This window comes from Delphinus delphis, chromosome 16 (genome assembly GCF_949987515.2).
Source record: "Delphinus delphis chromosome 16, mDelDel1.2, whole genome shotgun sequence".
Classification (NCBI taxonomy): Eukaryota; Metazoa; Chordata; class Mammalia; order Artiodactyla; family Delphinidae; genus Delphinus; species Delphinus delphis.
The window spans coordinates 6,205,802-6,223,270 of record NC_082698.1 but is presented as its reverse complement, the minus strand read 5'-3'; the positions used below and the strand labels follow the sequence as shown (position 1 = coordinate 6,223,270).

The following is a 17,469-nucleotide window of genomic DNA, read 5'->3' as shown; positions in this document are numbered from 1 at the left end:
CCGTGAGCCATGGCCGCTGAGCCTGCGTATCCGGAGCCTGTGCTCCGCAATGGGAGAGGCCACAACAGTGAGAGGCCCGCGTACCACAAAAAAAAAAAAAAAAAAAAAAAAGAAATAGCTTAGTCCTCAAGAAACAGCTGAAAAAGTCGGGCACTCCACCAGTTTCTTTCAGACGATCTGAGCTTGTTTCCAAAGGATGGAGCCTGAAAGGTGCTCCTATAACATCCACTATTGCTCATTTGTTCAGCCATTCACTCATCCAATGCTTATTGATGGCCCATTTATAGGTGACTATTTAATCGTTCTTAAATTTTAACGGGACAACAGTATTTCAATCCTCAAATAGTACGGAAGGAAAAGTCTTGATTTGGCAAATATTTATTGTGAACGTGACCGGTGAACCCATCCAAGCTGATCAGTTCATTATTATTCAGCTGGTTTACTCCACTAGCCCCGTTTTGTGAAGTGTTACAGGCAGTGAAAGAAACAGCAAGATCATGTCCAGGATGACCGCAGCCTAACTGAGAAGATCGCGCCGAGACACATGGGGCAGCTGGAAAACACTGGAGAGTTAAGCTGTGTGTTACCAATAATCGCGACACTTAACTGTTCAGAGATGGGGGAGCCAGTGTGGTTTGGCGTAACTGAGAAGTTTTGGCTATTTTCAAATCCCACAGATTGATTAAAAGTCATTACATACAGCTGTTCTCTTCTACACCCTGGCCCCCTACTCCCAACCCCCCAAACTACAGTCTTCATGTATCTCCAAGTAGGTCTATTCATATAGACAGGACTTTGGTCATCAGCTCTGGGGTGGCTTGTATGTTTTTCTTTGAAAAGTTCTTTATGAACTAAAACTTAGATTTCTCAGTTTAGAATGGGTAGTAGGACATTTCTGTTTATTAAAGTTGATTTTGAAAAACCCTAAATTAAGAAATAGATCTTTAAAAAAGAAAGGCCAGGGTAAAGTGGAAAATGAATACCCTTGAGGGGAAAAGAGAGATTGGCTAGAAAGCTAACTTTCCTGCCCTAAGAAGAAAATGACACCGACATTTCATTTTGCATTGCAACATTTTCTATTTTGCATTGGATTTCAATAAGCTGAACACTTACAGTAAAATCTGTCACCAAGTTCTAATCATGAGAAGCACATGACTGAAAAAGATTTTCTACTTAATGGAAAATTTCTAGAAATTGTTACTCAGTCATAAAAATGTTCTGGTATCTCCTTTTATCTTTTAAGTCATCCAAAGGCCAGATGTTGAGAAACTGGGGTGAAGCCTTTCCCTTTGCTCCAAACAATTGGCAGCCTATAATACATCTTAATTAAATAATTGCTTTGGACTGTCTTGTGTATAATTAATCATTTAGCTCTAGAGATTGCTGGAAACCACAGTGGACACAAAATTCAAGGATTCGGGGTTTCTGAGATGTGAAAATTTGATGTTCTCACAGCCCTTTCTGGCCCCAAACTAGATAAGCGAATGTAATTTAAGTTGAATGTCGTAGGTATTTAGCTGTTAACTTGGAGTTGGAAGTATCTCAGAGCGTGGAATTTAAATCCAGCAGACTTTGAAAGTGGGGTTCTCTTCCCACTGGTAGAGCAGGGGCAGAGAGGTTAGAAGACAGTTGCCAATGTTTGGGAAAGATGAAGACTGTGGGTATCTTCTCTATGGGGAGATTAAGAGGATCTGGAGAACACCGGACTGGCCCTTATGAGGGGAGGATGAGGCCAACTTCCGGGGCAGTGAGTGGTGGTGAATGGGAGACGCAGAAGAGAGGGGCGGTTGGGGATGACGAGGGCCACCCCTCATGGCATTTCTGCCTAGGATCCAGGCTCAGTGGATCCCCATAGAGCACAGCTCGGGTCATTTTCCCTGCTGTCGAGGGCACACAGGTAGCTGGAGGTACAGGTGGGACCCCGCCTCCACCCAGGTATCCGAGGCTTGAGATGTTCAGCCCCTGCACTCTCCTGCCTGCCTCCCTCCCGTGCTGTCTTGAGAGGGTTGTAGGGCCCGAAACAGGGATGACTGTGACAGAGGAAGAAGTCAAAGGGGAAGGGGCCGAAGAAACGGAGCTGCTGCTTTGAAAACAGGCAGGCTTACTTTAAATTTCAAAACCCTATTGTTTTTCCTTCAATGGAAACAAAGAGGAATCTATTAACATTTTAACGGCTTAAATATTAAATAGATTTACTATTTTCTTAGCTTTCAAAGTGATAACTCAGGGGACCTACACTTCCTCAAGATAAGTTTCTGTCCTTCTCGAAATTCAGTTTTTAATCTCCAAAGCAATGGTGAGTCAGGCAATAACACAGCTGAATGGCGTTGTTCTTCATATGATCTTTCTTTCTACTCCCAGGCCAGCAGGGTAGTGGCACATGGATTCTGATGACCTGTAATCAGATGACGATTCAAAAATGGGAATTAACCTTGCTAATTCTGTGTTCAATTGCTAACTGAATTTTCTTGGAAATAGCCTTTGGGGCTCAAAACTGTGCTGCCAATCGTGTTAGAGATGCAGTTGGCATGAAATTGAATTTCAGTCCTTTTTGGGAGGAGCTCACGGGTAAAAGCGGTCTCCCACCTCACCTGTGTTTGATACCCAGTGATGGCAGCAGTATTAGTGAACACGGTAGCACCATCAGGTTTATTTTCAATAAGTAATTCCCATGGGAACTACTCATGTATAACCAAAACAAATATTCATTATCCCCTGCTACGTGCAGAGCACCAGGCTAGCTCCCACGGAACCCATAAAGGCATCTCACCTATGGTTCCCATTTCCAATGTAAGTCATAATCAGGTTTGGGAGACATGACCAAAGAGGTAAAACAAACTGTTATAAAAAATGTGAAGGGTAGCTATTACTACCAGATGCCAACACATATATATGGAATCTAAAAAAAAAATGGTTCTGAAGAACCTAGGGGTTAGGTCAGGAATAAAGACGCAGATGTAGAGAATGGACTTGAGGACACGGGGAGGGGGAAGGGGAAGCTGGGAGAGGTGAGAGAGTGATACTGACATAGATACACTACCAAATGTAAAACATAGCTATCGGGGAAGCAGCCGCATAACACAGGGAGCTCAGCTCAGTGCTTTGTGACCACCTAGAGGGGCGAGATAGGGAGGGTAGGAGGGAGCTGCAAGAGGGAGGGGATCTGGGGACATGTGTCTACGCGTAGCTGATTCACTTTGTTATACAGCAGCAACTAACACAACAATGTAAAGCAATTATACTCCAATAAAGATGTTAAAAAAAAAGAATAGCTATTACTGGCATATCAATAATAATAATAGCAGCTACAACTGATGGTTACCCTGAGCCAGGCTCCTTTCTAGAAGTAACAGATCTATTGAGAAATAATTCACCAAGCATTAAGTTCGCTCTTTCAAAGCATGCGATTCAATGGTTTTTTAGTATATTCACTGAGTTGTACAAACATCACCACCGTCTAATTCCAGAATGTTTTCATCACCCCTAAAGCAAACCCTGTACCCTTAGCAGTCACTCCTTCCCCTTCCCTGCCGCCATGAACCAGGCTCTTGTAGCCTGTTTTCTCTAATATTTACAGCAGTCCTCTAAAGCAGGTATGATGAGCCCCTTTCATTAAGAGGAAGCCAATGACGAGAGCCCATGGTCTCTGTGCTTCCCCAAAAGATATATCCAAGTCTTCATTCCCGTTACCTGTGAATATAAACCTTCAAAAAGGGGGAGGGGACTTCCCCACCAGTCCGGTGGTTAAGACTCCCATGCTTCCAATACAGGCGGCGAAGGTTCGATCCCCTGGATGGGGAACTAAGATCCCACGTGCCGCGTGGAGCAGCAAAAAACAAAAAAACAACAGGGGGCAGTGGTTTGCAGGTGTGATTCAGTGGAGGATATCAAGATAAGATTATCCTGGATTTAGGGTGGGCCCTCAATTCAATGACATGTGTCCCCATAAGAGACAGAAAAAAGAGAAGACACAGACACACAGGGGCGAAGGCCCTGTGGACAGAGGCAGAGATTGGAGGGATGCGGCCACAAGGCCAGGAACGCTGAGGACTGCCAGGAACCAGGAGGGAGGCATGCATGGACTCTCCCTCAGAGCCTCCAAAAGGAACCAACCCTGCCAACACCTTGATTTCAGGCTTCTGGCCTCCAGAACTGCGAGAGAAGACATTTCTGTTGCCTTAAAGCCCCCCACTTTGCGGTCATTTGTTACGGCAGCCCTAGGAAACCAACACAGGCACACAGTTGGTCAGCGGCAGAGCCAGGAATCCCCAGACGGACCCGGCTCCCAAGCCTGCTCCCTTGTCTTTGGCCACTCTGGATGGTCAGCCCCTCTCCTGAGTCACCGAGGACTCGTGCCAGGGTGGGCGCAGCTGAATTCCAAGTGCAAAATGCCAGAGAAAGTCAGCGCTGCCCAGAGGCTGGGCAGTCAGCCCAGCGCTGACCTAGGAATGGTTGACAAACAGCCCATGTGAAACGGGGGCCTTGAAGGGAGTTCTGGAGTATGGGGGGGACCTGCAGGTGTGGGGAGCTCAGGGGTCAGGTGAACGGCCTCGAAGAAGCAAGAGTGCAGTGAGAGAAAGGTCAGCGTGTGCTCAGAAAGAAACACTGGGGCTGAAACGGAGACGTGCGGAAGGATAGCGGGGCCACAGGAGGAGGGCGGGCACTGGACCTGGGCGGTGGTCGATGCCAGGCAAGGCGCTCACGTTGGCTTTAGACCTTGGGCTGCACCTGTGGCCTCGTCACCCACCGTGCCGCACACACTTTGCGCAGAAGGCAATATTGTGTCTTCTATGCACTTCCAGCTCCCAACTGCTGGGACTTGTCTCTTGCTGGCCCCTCTTCCTCTGCCTTTCCCCACCTCCATCCCAGGACCTCTATCAAATCCACCGGTTCCTTGCCTTGTAACCGGTGGCAGCCACCCCTCTGGCCTGCGGGATGCAGCTGCTTTGGGGCCACGTCTTCACCCAAAGGCTCCCACCGTTCCCGGGCAGCCCTCGGGCAGAGTCTTCCAGGCTGAAGCATAACCTCTGAGGTCCAGGTTAGCCATACCTCCCTGCAGGATTCCCTGGGCCCTTCTGCCGAGTTTCCCGTGTGGTTTTGTGTACAACTACTTCACGGAACTTGCTTCCTCCTATTAAAATGATGTCTGGCTGCAGTGATCAGTGTGTGAGGAGGTGATGTCTAAACACCCGTGGAAACACTGTTGCACAAGCACGTGGGTGAACAGGGGCTCTGACATGTAGGCCGTGGGGAGCCGTGTGGTTTTGAGTGCAGAGGGTGGCGGGACTTATGTTCGAGCAGTGTTTTTGAAACACGACCTTCTGGAATGTGTAAGATGGATGGGAAGGGAAGGGTGGAGGAAGCATGGGTGCGACGCAATTTGAAAATCCTGGAGGGAGGGAGGGCTGCTCTGGGGTGGCGACGGGGGAATGGAGAAGGGGAGATGGATGAGGGAGATGCTGTAAGGGGTGGGCGTGGGAGGGGCTGGTGACTGCCAGAGCTTATCAGAGATCCCCCCGGGGGCCAAGCTAGGAGCCTGGGATGGGCTGGACCTTGAATGGAAAAGAGTTGGGGGGTGGGGGGCCAGTCTGGGGACCAGGGAGTTGGGATTTGGACATTCTGAATTTTGAATGAGAGTAGAGCCTGGGAGAACTGAGATTGACCTTGGGGGTCGTTCAGGGTGGGGACCAGAGCAGCCTTGGAGATGGTGCAGAAGGGCTCCAAACGTAGCTGTTGCTCCCACAGATGTTTACACAGGATGACGGAATGAATGTCTCCATGGAGGAAGAGGAAGGGAGAAGGAGAGCCCTCACCAGAGGTGGCGTGGCCTGCGGGGTGGAGGGGAGCCAGCCGAGCCCAGCCCGATAGAAGCTAGGGGAGCAGAAGGTCACAGAACAGAGGTCAAGGTCAAATTAACTTCACCTCCCACTCTAAGCTAATTTCTTTCTTAACGTGATCTACTACACTTGAAAGATTTTTTTTAAAATTTGAACTGGCTGGGATTAAGTTTCACTGACCACTTGATGGCTCGGGGAGGGCACATATATTCCACCAATGTTTATTGAGCACCTATAACGTGCCAGGTTCTAGACAGTGCTAGGGTGGGCCCAGGGCCCTGCTTTCCTAGCAGACAGGACAGCAAAGGCAAGTTTATCTCCACGTGCCTGACTTTTTGGCCCCTTAGACCCTTTGCCATGGGCCATTTAGGTTGAGCTGTGACATCTGGAAAACCCACATCCACCCGGATCAGCGAACACTCAAGTCCAGCTGAGAGGTACCAGGGAGGATGGCGGGCGACTCCTCGGCATCCTTGGACGTGGCCAGTCCTTCAGGAGGGCTGAGGCTCATTTCCCAGCACTCGCCTCACTCCCTCTGACTTGTTTTCCTCCTAAGATCCTTTTTTCACTTTCTCAGCTGAGATTTCTGGTCAATGTCTTCAAATGGATCAATTCAATGTGTTTGTTAAATTATAAATATCAACACTGCATCAAAGCAGAACTTTTCCTTTCTTTCTTTTTTAAAAAATGATGGTTGTGAGGGCCCTGATGGCTAAATTGCAAACGATTACTTTCATTATAATGGTATTTCTGATTCCATGGACCATAACACTGGTCAATTCTACCCTTTGAAAAGTAAGTTGATTGACTACTTTTCAATAGTGTAGTGGAGCAAGAAGTATCCCTGCATTTTGTGTTATATTTGATCTCATTATATAAAACTTGGTGCAGTAAACTTTATGTTACATAATTAAAATCAATGCAAGACATTAAAGGAACACAGCAACGTGTGGACTTATTCAGGTACCAAATAACTTGGCATCTGAGTATTTTTATTTCACTGAATTTTTAAAAGCATCTTGTGCCGTCTCCCACATCTAAGGCCAGTGCTAAGAGCTTAGCAGACATGTTCCCTATTCTGAAGGTCCTTACAGCAGGGTAGTGAAAGCACAAGGTACAGTAATCGACTGTAAGTGAGCCAAAGCAGGACGGGCGCCTTAACCCAGGGGTGTGAACAAATCTCTAGGAAGCGCCTGCTATGCTACAGGCACTGTGCTGTGGAAGCCAGGGCTGCCTGTGATGGAATAGGCGAGGCAGGGTTGAGCCGCATGGCAAGGAGTGGCTGGGAGGCCAGGGTGGGCTTCGTGGAGGAGGCATCATTTGATTTGGGCCTTGGTGGGAGGGTGAACCTTCCAAAGCCACTGAGAGATGGGGAGAGGAGTGTGTCCCAGCCCAAGACACAGCAGGGATAAAGGCAGTGAGACACGTGTAGGGCATGTTCCGGAAACATGTAGAAAACAGTGGGGCTGGAATGGGGGAGGGGTTCCTCAGGGTAGAGGACGATGGGGCTGAAAAAGAAGGTTGGATCCAAGTTGCGCCAAAGATCTAGTGGAGCAAATACGGAACAAGGGAGTCAGCCAGACTTGGGTTGGAGATGGAGTTTTGCCCATTACAGCTGAGGGACTCTGGGGAAGCCAGTTTCCCAGGCTTTGCTTCCTCAACCATAATCTGAGGGATGTAACACCTACCTACAGCTTAGGGAGCGTCGCACGAGAACGTGCCAAGGCTTGGTGTCAATGCACGAGATGCCTCTCTCCTGTGACAGCAGCTGTGACTAGGAAGGGGGTGACAGCATCCTTTGCCGTGAGCACCCGCAGCTCCGAGCTGCAGCATCAGGACCAGGCTCCTGGTGACCGAGCCTCAGCTGCTCTGTAAAGCAGTGGCGCTAACACCTGTCCCTGCCCTCCTGAAAGCAGAAATTGTGATGATGGCAAAGAGTAAAGTATGACATAGCCTGCTTGTCATCACCCTTGGGGTGTGTGTGTGTGTGTCTGCGCGTGTGCACCTGTGTGCAAGAGCACATGTAAAAGCTTGAGTGTATAGGTGTGAATGCGTGTACACCTCGTGCTCAGGTATCCTAAACTCCACTTAAAAATGAAGTTGTCATTACAACGAATACCTAGTTTACAACTCTAGATACCAGTTTCCTCACCTGTTACGTGAATGCTTCCCTTAAGTCGATCAAAGCACAGGTGATTCCCTAAGAAATTAAGCCTCGTTTTAACCACCATGCCAGCAGGGGATGGGAAAACTCTTGGCTCATTCCAAAATTGTGAACCCCCAAGAGTCCTTATGCCAGATTTCCAAGCAGAAGCTCGGAGGTGGAGCAAGAGAAGAGGAAGAAACGGTGAGAGACAGGCTCTTCCCCACTAAGGATCTCACGCTCTAACCAGGGAGCTGGAAGGGGACAGCAATGTGGTGTTTGTGAATCAGATCAGGACACAGGGACATGGCTATTGGGATGCCCTGGCAGGAGCGAGCCAGGACTGGACGTCTGTCCCATTACAAAACACAGCGGCTAAGCTCCTCTGGGACAGGGGCAGAATTCTCTCCGCATCACTGGAACATGGTACCCATGCACGACAGTGTCAAGGAGCATCTGGTGCTCATGGGGATGCTCGTGGGCTTAGGGACGCAGGAGCAGGGCCGAGGCACGAAGCAGCGAGAGCAACAACAGAGACCAGGAGAACCATGGACGCTGCGCGGACACCGTGCTAACGAGGGCTGGGCATCTTGGGGAGACGCATGATATGGTACAAAACTAACTTATGGCCCGAACTTCCCGTTTGACTTGGAGTCCTTTCAAAGGAAGGATAAGCTCTATGGCGGCACTCGTTTTTATGACCTGTTTTCCACGTTGCACTTCATTCCCTCCATTCAAGAGCTGTTTCCTCTTTAATCCCCCTTTCTGCTGGGATCTCCATGCGTTTCTCTCTCCTTATCTTTTCCCCTTCAAGCTTCAAATGAAGAAGGATGACTTGTTTGCTTCCCTCCTCTCTTCTCTCTTCCAGGACAGAGCTTTCCTTGCCTGCCTGCCCGTCTTTGATCAGCCTTTTTGAAGCAAAGCAGGATGTTCCTTCTCTGCTTTTTCTCTGCAAAACCGTAATCTGCTGGGCTCTAATTAATGCATCCCCTAGGACGCTCGAGTTTTCCTCCACATTCCTAGCTCTGGATGTATTTGGGGGTCACACCATATTTCACATAATTTTTAATTCTATATTCTTTCTCAAAATTTACCAGGCTGGTGCTCCTCTAGTTGCATTTTTATTTCCCCTCGCGATTGATTCTTCTGCCAGGAAGCAGTTGATCGAACACAGCTTTGTCTCTGGTCTGATTCTCTCCTCGCAAGATCACGAAGTTGACTACATAACTCCGGAATTTCTCTGTTGATGCACGGTCTGCTGCTTTTGTAACAACAGCACAAAGATCTGGGAAATTAAAATTCTCAGGAGCTCCATCCCCACGCAGCAGCTTGCTCCGTCAGTGTTCCCACCCCGTCTTGGTGGTCGACACCAGACGACGCAGCACTCACTCCCCTGACTCTTCCTGGAACCCCAGCCATAAGTATTTCACAGTATTCCTCTTTGCCAAGTTGTGCTCTGTGCCAGGTACCCGGGGTGGGGCGGGTGGACATTCTCCAGGTGCCGGAGACAGGAGCTGGTCCTGAGACTCAGACGCTCTGCAGAATCTGGTCAGAGAGATGGACCCCTCTGTGAGGGAGAAACCGGGGACCCTGCCAGTTACCTGTGCCTTTGGGGGACAGGCCTGGGATGAAGGACAGGGAGTAGAGAGCAAGTGGCAAGGCCAAGCACAGGGGGCAGATCTGTCCTATTTAAATGTTACTCAGGAATACTCTACCCAGTCGTTCATCTTCATAATTTAAAACTAATAAGTTAATGTCACTGGTTTGCAGATTGTTTTATTTAGTGTAAAAAGGAGCTATTAGGAATTCCCTTGAAGATACCCTCATCTCTTTATCCATCAAGGGTTTGATGCCCTATGAAAATCACCTGAAAGTTAACAGACCAACCCGGACGTCTCCATTTACGCCTGGTCTCAGTTTCGCTAGCTTAGAGTTTTCACAAACATGTGGAAGCTGTTGTTGGAGTTGGCCTGTAGTTTCTGTGTGTCCCTGGCGCTCATCTGTCCTTTTTCTGGTTTTCCTTCATGTACCCACCCTTCTCCCCAACCCGCACCAGCCCCTGAGGCTGGGTGTGGTTCACACTCAGCCTGGCCCAGGGGTTGGGCACATAACCTGTTAAATTAGAGCATTCCACCCACCACTTCCCTGGTGGCACAGTGGCTGGGAGTCCGCCTGCCAATGCAGGGGACACGGGTTCGAGCCCTGGTCCGGGAAGATCCCACATACCGCGGAGCAACTGAGCCCATGCGCCACAACTACTGAGCCTGCACTCTAGAGCCCGCAAGCCACAACTACTGAGCCCATGTGCCACAACTACTGAAGCCCACCCGCCTAGAGCCTGATTGTTTCAGGGAGGGGCCCATGACCCAATGAAGGACAATAAGTTGCATTTTGAGGACTTTTGCTGAGCTTAAAAGAAGGGTCCTTTCTTCTACTTGCCCTCTGAGGATGTAAGTCTGGAGCTGCCTGAAGACTCTCTGTCACCGCAAAAATAAACAGTGCCTGAGAATGAACTCAACACAGAAGAAGGTAGAGGCCAAAGATGGACAGAGAATGGATTCTGATAACATCAGTTAGGCCCTGTAACCAGTCATACCTGAAGCCGTCTCTGGACTTTTCGATAGCATGAACCTACCTCTATGCTTGGTCTTTAAGCCAGTTTGAATTAGCTTTTATGTTCTTTGCACACAGTGACCTCTATGTTAATTTGAAGGTTGGAAATATCTAGCCTTCAAAACAGGTCCATCTTTTAGGTGTGACAGTGAAGTGCCGACTTCCCGTGTATGTGTTAGAGACTCTCTACTTTCAGGTGTATTGGACACCACTCAGGAGAGGGGTGACTGTAATTCTCAGGTGTGTGTGGTCCTGTGTGCTCCACCTGGCTCTCGTAGGAGCAGTGTAGCTCTGCATGGAATTAACCCAGAAGCACGGCATGTTCACGCCTCCCTGACTGGCCCAGTCCCAGAATCAAAGAATGTTAAGACCGTCTCAGGTGGCTGATGGGTTTTCCATTGGCTGCTCACTCAAGGTCAGGCACAGGGCTGGGCTTTCCTATGGGTCATTGTACTTATTTTCACAACCACCAGTCTCGGCTAGAGTCTTTATCTCCATTTTAAATACAAGGCAACTGGCGCTCAGAGAGGCCCAGTGACGGGTCACTGCTTGGGCTATTGTGCTCCGGGACATGGACGTCTATCTGATGATCCCAGAGGGCCTACCTCCAATTGGTCTCTCACCTTGGCCCAGATGCCAGCAGGGCTGACCCCACCCTGTCCTTCATCTCTGTGTCCTCCAGGTGCCTGTGCCTGGTTTTCCAGGAGAGCTGGGCCCTTAGTCCCACACAGCCCTTCAGTCCTCTAACTGATCCCACCCTCCTCCCTCTGCCCCTCAAACCTTCCCACTGTGCCCTGGAGACTCATGGTCCGCCTCGAACTGCCCTCCCCCTGACGCGTTCTTGAATGTTCCCATCACCTCCTCGCCCCAGTCCACGTTTGCTGCTGTGGTTTCCCTGTGTGGGACTGGAGCGGGCAGGGGAGCCAGTTCTGAACAGACTGTTAGATTCCAATGGTAAATACTTAAAAATGGATCCGGTATCTCAAGGACTGGGGGGGACGTGAGGAAACAGAACCCCCGTCCTCTGATGGTCAGAGTGGAAACCGGGCGGGCACGCTGGCAGGACACGGCGGCAGGACTGTGCAGGTCACACCCTTCCCTCCTTCAGGCGCCTCCATTGGAGCCACGCCCGGGTCACGGAGCCTGAGGCCTGCGGGGCCGGTCATTGGCAGCTGAGAGAGACTGGAAACCACCTAAATGCACATGGCGGAGAAAACGAGAGGAAGCGCGGGTGTCTGTGGAACCGAAGTAAGTGCGTGGTGAGGGAAGAGGCCGCCCCTCACGCGCCAGGAAGGATGATGCCCAAACGATGCTGAGTGCAGACGCCGACCGCAGGGCACACGGCGCTGCCCTCCTTCACGTACATGTAAGGCGCGCAGGTGGCCCACGCCACGAAGAACAGCAGCGGCCGGGGGGACACGTGTTGGGGGTCGGCGGGGGGTTGTGTGTGTGGTGTGCACGTGGGGCAGGGACGCCCCAGGAAAGGACGGGCATGGGGATGTGCAGCCGGAGGCCCGGCTGCACCCTCCCTCAGGCCGGTCCAGCCGCCAGCCGGGCCCAGGGCTGTGCGTGCTGACCAGGCCGCGGCCAGACTCAGGTGCTGTTATTCTGGAGAATTCCGTCCACTAGCGGCTGTACTGTCTGTCCGTAAGAGCCGCCAATGCGATTACTCATTAATTCAAGAGTACCTGTCAACGCTCACAGCGCGGCAGGACTCACAGGAGGCGAGGCTGCCAAGAGCGCCGCCTCCGCTCCCCTGCGCGGGGCATCTGTCTCCATCCACAGTCGCTAAACCCCGACCAGGGCCCCTGATCTCCACTTCGCTCCCGTTGTGTTTAGTGTGTTAAGTGTGCTGAGTTGTCCAAGGTGCATTGTGTGCCTGGGGTATGTTGTGTGCGATAAATTGTGTGTGTGTTACAGGGTGTCTGTGGTGCTTGTACTGTGTGTGTTGTGGTGTGTGGTATATAGTGTGTGGTACGTGTGTGCTAAGGTGTGTATGTGTGGTATGTGTAGTATATTGTGTGGTGTGTGTGGTATATTGTGTATGTGTGTGTGGTGTGTATGTTGTGTGTGGTGTGTGTGGTATATTGTGTGTCTGTGGTGTGTATGTTTTGTGTGTGGTGTGTGTGGTATATTGTGTGTGTCTGTATGTTGTGTGTGGTGTGTGTGGTATATTGTGTGTGTGTCTGTGGTGTGTATGTTTGTGGTGTGTGTGGTATATTATGTATGTGTCTGTGGTGTGAATGTGGTGTGTGTGGTATATTGTGTGTGTGGTGTGTATGTTGTGTGTGTGGTGTGCACAGTATATTGTGTGTGTGTCAGTGGTGTGTATGTTGTGTGTGTGGTGTGTGTGGTATATTGTGTGTGTGTGGTGTGTGTGGCATATTATGTATGTGTCTGTGGTGTGTATGTGGTGTGTGTGGTATATTGTGTATGTCTGTGGTGTGTATGTTTTGTGTGTGGTGTGTGTGGTATATTGTGTGTCTGTGGTGTGAATGTGGTGTGTGTGGTATATTGTGTGTCTGTGGTGTGTATGTTGTGTGTGTGGTATATTGTGTGTGTGGTGTGTATGTTGTGTGTGTGGTATATTGTGTGTGTGTCTGTTGTGTGTGTGTGGTGTGTGTGGTATATTGTGTGTGTGTCTGTGGTGTGAATGTGGTGTGTGTGGTATATTGTGTGTCTGTGGTGTGTATGTTGTGTGTGTGGTATATTGTGTGTGTGTGGTGTTGTGTGTGTGTGTGGTATATTGTGTGTGTGGTGTGTCTGTTGTGTGTGTGTGGTGTGTGTGGTATATTGTGTGTGTGTCTGTGGTGTGAATGTGGTGTATGTGGTATATTGTGTGTCTGTGGTGTGTACGTTGTGTGTACGGGCTGTGCACCGAGGTTCCTTCTCCGCCATGGCATGCAGTACTCGCAGACCCACGGCGCACAGTCCCGCGTTCCCTGGGCCGCCGCTGTCCCGGGCCCTCCGTCCTTCCCTCCGCAGACCTGCACTCTGGTGGCAGCGGCCAAAGCAAAGCAGGACTTTGAGGACACAAGCTGCTAGTTCACAAACTAGACAGATAAACCCAGTCAAGAGGCTGAGGCAGCTGGGAATCTGTCAACAGACTGGTCTGCCTGGGGAGCCCACAGAGCCCGCCGGGGCCGGTTGCTGCGACTGGAAGGCAGGGCTGGCTTGTCCTCGGCAGCAGAAGGGATTGTTTCCTGCATCGGGCAGGGGCCCCTGCCACCCAGGCCCGTACTCAGCTCACCTGGATCTGTGCTCAGTCAGCCCCTCACTTTGTGTCCTAGTGAGAAGAGGCCCTTTTCATTTTTATTAAGCAAGCAGCTGAAATGCTAATAGCTAATGTCCTATTTTTTTAACACTGGGAGTTGTTTGGCATCAAGCCACAAAAACAAAAGATATTCCCCAAATCCTTGGCTGCTGAAACCCAGCCAACCTACAAGGCCTGAGAACAGCCTTGAAAGAGGAGCGGCGAAGGAAGGCGAGCTGAGATGGGAGTGGGGGGCTGCGGTGCCCTCCACGTTGCCGGGCAAGGGCTCCTCGGTTCTGCCAGGCAGGGGCGAGGTCCGTCACTCTAGTGCTTTAGAGCGGTTGGAGAAGGGGGTGGTCTGCGGTAGCTGTGCTTAAGGCCAGAGCTGCCACTGTCAAGGTCACTTACCTGAGACCAGAACAAGTGCTGAGACTGACCGTGGAACCAGAATAGCCCTGCACGTGTCCATGGTAGTAACAGTGACCCTGAAAGGAGGAGAAAGTCGGTTCAGTCATGCTGTCTTCTTGCCCACTCACAATAAACCAATGGCCTCCAATCATCTTGTTTTCAGCTACAGAATTTCCTTTCGCATAAAATATTGAACCAGCCAGCGGTCTTAATGTTTCATGCCAGCCCCACGTGACCCAGCCAGGATCTATGGCAGGAATATCTGATTTACTTAGAGATTATCAACAGGGTTTCTAATCGCATCCCGGTTCCATTCTCGTCTCTCTGACACCCTTCAGGAAAGCCCTGATGCGGAAGGTTTTACAAACTCCAGCAGCTGAACAAATCACATTGCCATTTTCCGCATTACAAATAGTCTTTTGTAATGAGATGAGGAACCGTGTGGGGTAATTAAGCACACTGTGAAATGCAATAAAATGAGGCCAAATCTATGGCTTATGAAAACAGAAAAGGCTATGAGAAGAAGGGGGTGAGGAGAGATAGCGGGTACCTCGATGAACTGCCCAATTGAGAGCAGAAAGACTCTTAGCAGGAGAGAAAAATAGGAAGGTTTTCTAAGACCGAAGTCCTTGGGTGACATGCCTGCAATATTCCATTTCTTTAATAATGTCACTTGCAAAAAGAAACCGTGGCACGGACACGTCCTTAGTGAAGATAGATAGCTGTCCGGAATCAAGGTTAATTTTATTGTTGAACAAATGTTATGTCGCAGCCCCAGTTAAGTGGCTGGCTGGCAAGAAACGCTAAGTGCACTTAGTGCTCATTCCTCATTCAAGGCCTCTGAATGCCAGCGGCGTGCGGTCCCGAGGCAAAGGGCTGCGTCTTCTAAGGGACAGGAGAAGTGGACACTGGGGTTTCAGCCTCAGCACACAGCTCCTTCAATCAGGACCACAGTTAATCACTTTTTCCAGGGCAGGGCAGGGTGTCCAGTTGTCCTGCCTGACAGGGACAACATTCCAAAGACCACCTTGACTTTGCTAAGAAAGAGGGCCGGATGGGATTGAGTGGCCAGGGAAATCCCATATCATGAAAAAGGGGCCAAGATGATCTCTTTGTCACTGAACAGAGGACAAAATTTTGGGATCATCTGAAAAGGCAATTACAGGAAGGGAGTGCTGTAGTACATTTGTTATTTTGACTTTTTCTTATTGATTCTGTTCTTTATATATTTATATATATATTTATAACTTTATATATATATAAAGTTCTTTATATATTCAGGATATTAATTATGTGAGAAATGTCTTCTTAACTGACTTACGATATCTTTTATTGTATTTATTACAAGAGTTTCCAATTCTTATACAAATTTATGCATATTGTGTATTGCTTAAGATGGCTTTCTTCAACGTTATACATATGTCCTCTCTTATTTGCTTCTATTTCCTAGAATTAGTTCTTAGAATTAGTTATTTAATCTAAATTGGAATTCATTCTTGTGGAGGTATGAGGTTGGCCTCCAACCTTCTCCACAAACTAAGAGACAGCTGTTCTTCACCACCATTTTCCTTTTCTGACTGATTTGAAATGTCACCTTGTCAGATATCGAATGCCCACATATGTCTGTGGCTCCATCTCCATGTTCTCTATGCTGGTCCACTGAGGCGAACCTCCATCTGTCCATTCCTGAGCCAACACCACACTGTTTTAATTCCTATTATTCTATAGGAACATTTTGATATCAGAGCAAGTTCTCTTTTCTGATTGTGATTAAATTCACATACCATAACATCCACCTTTTCAAAGCATACTATTATGGGTATTAGTACATTCATAATGTTGTACAGCCATCACATCTAATTCCAAAACATTTTCATCACCCCAAAAGGAAACCTCACACCCGTTAGCAGACACTTCCCATTGGCCACGCCCGGCAACCACTAAACTACTTCCCGTCTCGATGGGTTTGCCTATTCTATTCATTGCATTGCGTTTCACATTAAGTGGAATCACACAAAATGTGGCCTTTTGTGTCTGGCTTCCTTTACTTAGCAGAATGTGTTCAAGGTTCATTCATGTTGTAGCAAGTATTAGTACTTCATTCCTTTTCTTTTGCTGAATAAAATGACATTGTGGGGATATACCAAATTTTGTTTTCCCATTCATTGGTTGCTGGGGATTTGGGCTGTTTCCACTTTTAGACTATTATGAATAATGCTGCCATGAACAGTTATGTACAAGTTTTTGTGTGGACATATTTTTTTGGTTCTCTGGGGTCTACACTATGGGTAGGTATATGGTTATATATCTGTAAGTGGGATTGCTGGATCTTATGGTGACTCTGTTTACATCCTGAAGTACTGCCGAAGCTTTCCCAAGCAGCTGAACCATTTTACATTCTCAGTGTATGGGATGAAGGTATGAACGTGTCCACACCCTCACCCACATTTGTTATTGTCTATGATGTTGATTACACCCATCCTAGTATATGTGAAGTAGTGTCTCACTGTGGTTTTGATTTTCATTTTCCTAATAACGTAGGACGTTGAACATCTTTTCACATGCTTAGTGGCCATTTATGCATCTTTTCTGGAGAAACGTCTGTTCAAATCCTTTGCCTGTTCTTTAATTGTTTTTTTTTTTTTGTCCTTTTATTGTTAAGTTGGAAGAGTTCTTTATATCCCTAGATTCTAGACCCTTACCAGAGCTATGATTGGCAAATGTTTTCTCCCATTTTGGGGGTTGTCTTTTCGCTTTCCTGATGTCTTCTGTAGCACAATAGCTGATCATTTGGATGAGGTCCAAGCTCTCTATTTTCTTAGTTTGGTTGCTGATGCTTTAGGTGCCGTATCTGTGAGACCCTTACCTAACCTAAGGTGATAAAGACTTACACCTACGTTTTACGAGTTTTAGAGGTTTAGCTCTTACATTTAGATGTTTGATTCACTTTGAATTAATTTTTGTATCTGCTTAAAGTAGGGCTCCAATTTCACTCTTCTGCATGTGGATTATCCAGGTGCCCTGAACCATTTGTTAGAAAACGATTCTTTCCCCAATGTGTCTTGGCAACCTTGTGGAGAGTGAGTTTTCTTTTGATACTATTTTTTCTTCAGAAGTTTCTACAGTATTATTGCCTGTTTTCTCTTTCAGGTGAATTTTAGAATCAAATTTTAAGCTCTGCAATAATCCTTTGAGATTTCAGCTCGACTAATTTG

At 48.4% G+C, this 17,469-nt stretch overlaps 1 protein-coding gene across 1 annotated transcript in view; it reads right to left on the bottom strand.

The window, feature by feature from the left end:
* ADAM12 (ADAM metallopeptidase domain 12) overlaps positions 1-17,469 on the bottom strand; it is a 386,817-nt gene that overhangs the window by 108,021 nt on the left and 261,327 nt on the right. Inside the window, exon 5 of the mRNA XM_060033517.1 lies at positions 14,255-14,331. Within this exon, the coding sequence (XP_059889500.1) occupies positions 14,255-14,331 (77 nt within the window). The remainder of the gene's footprint in view (positions 1-14,254; positions 14,332-17,469) is intronic.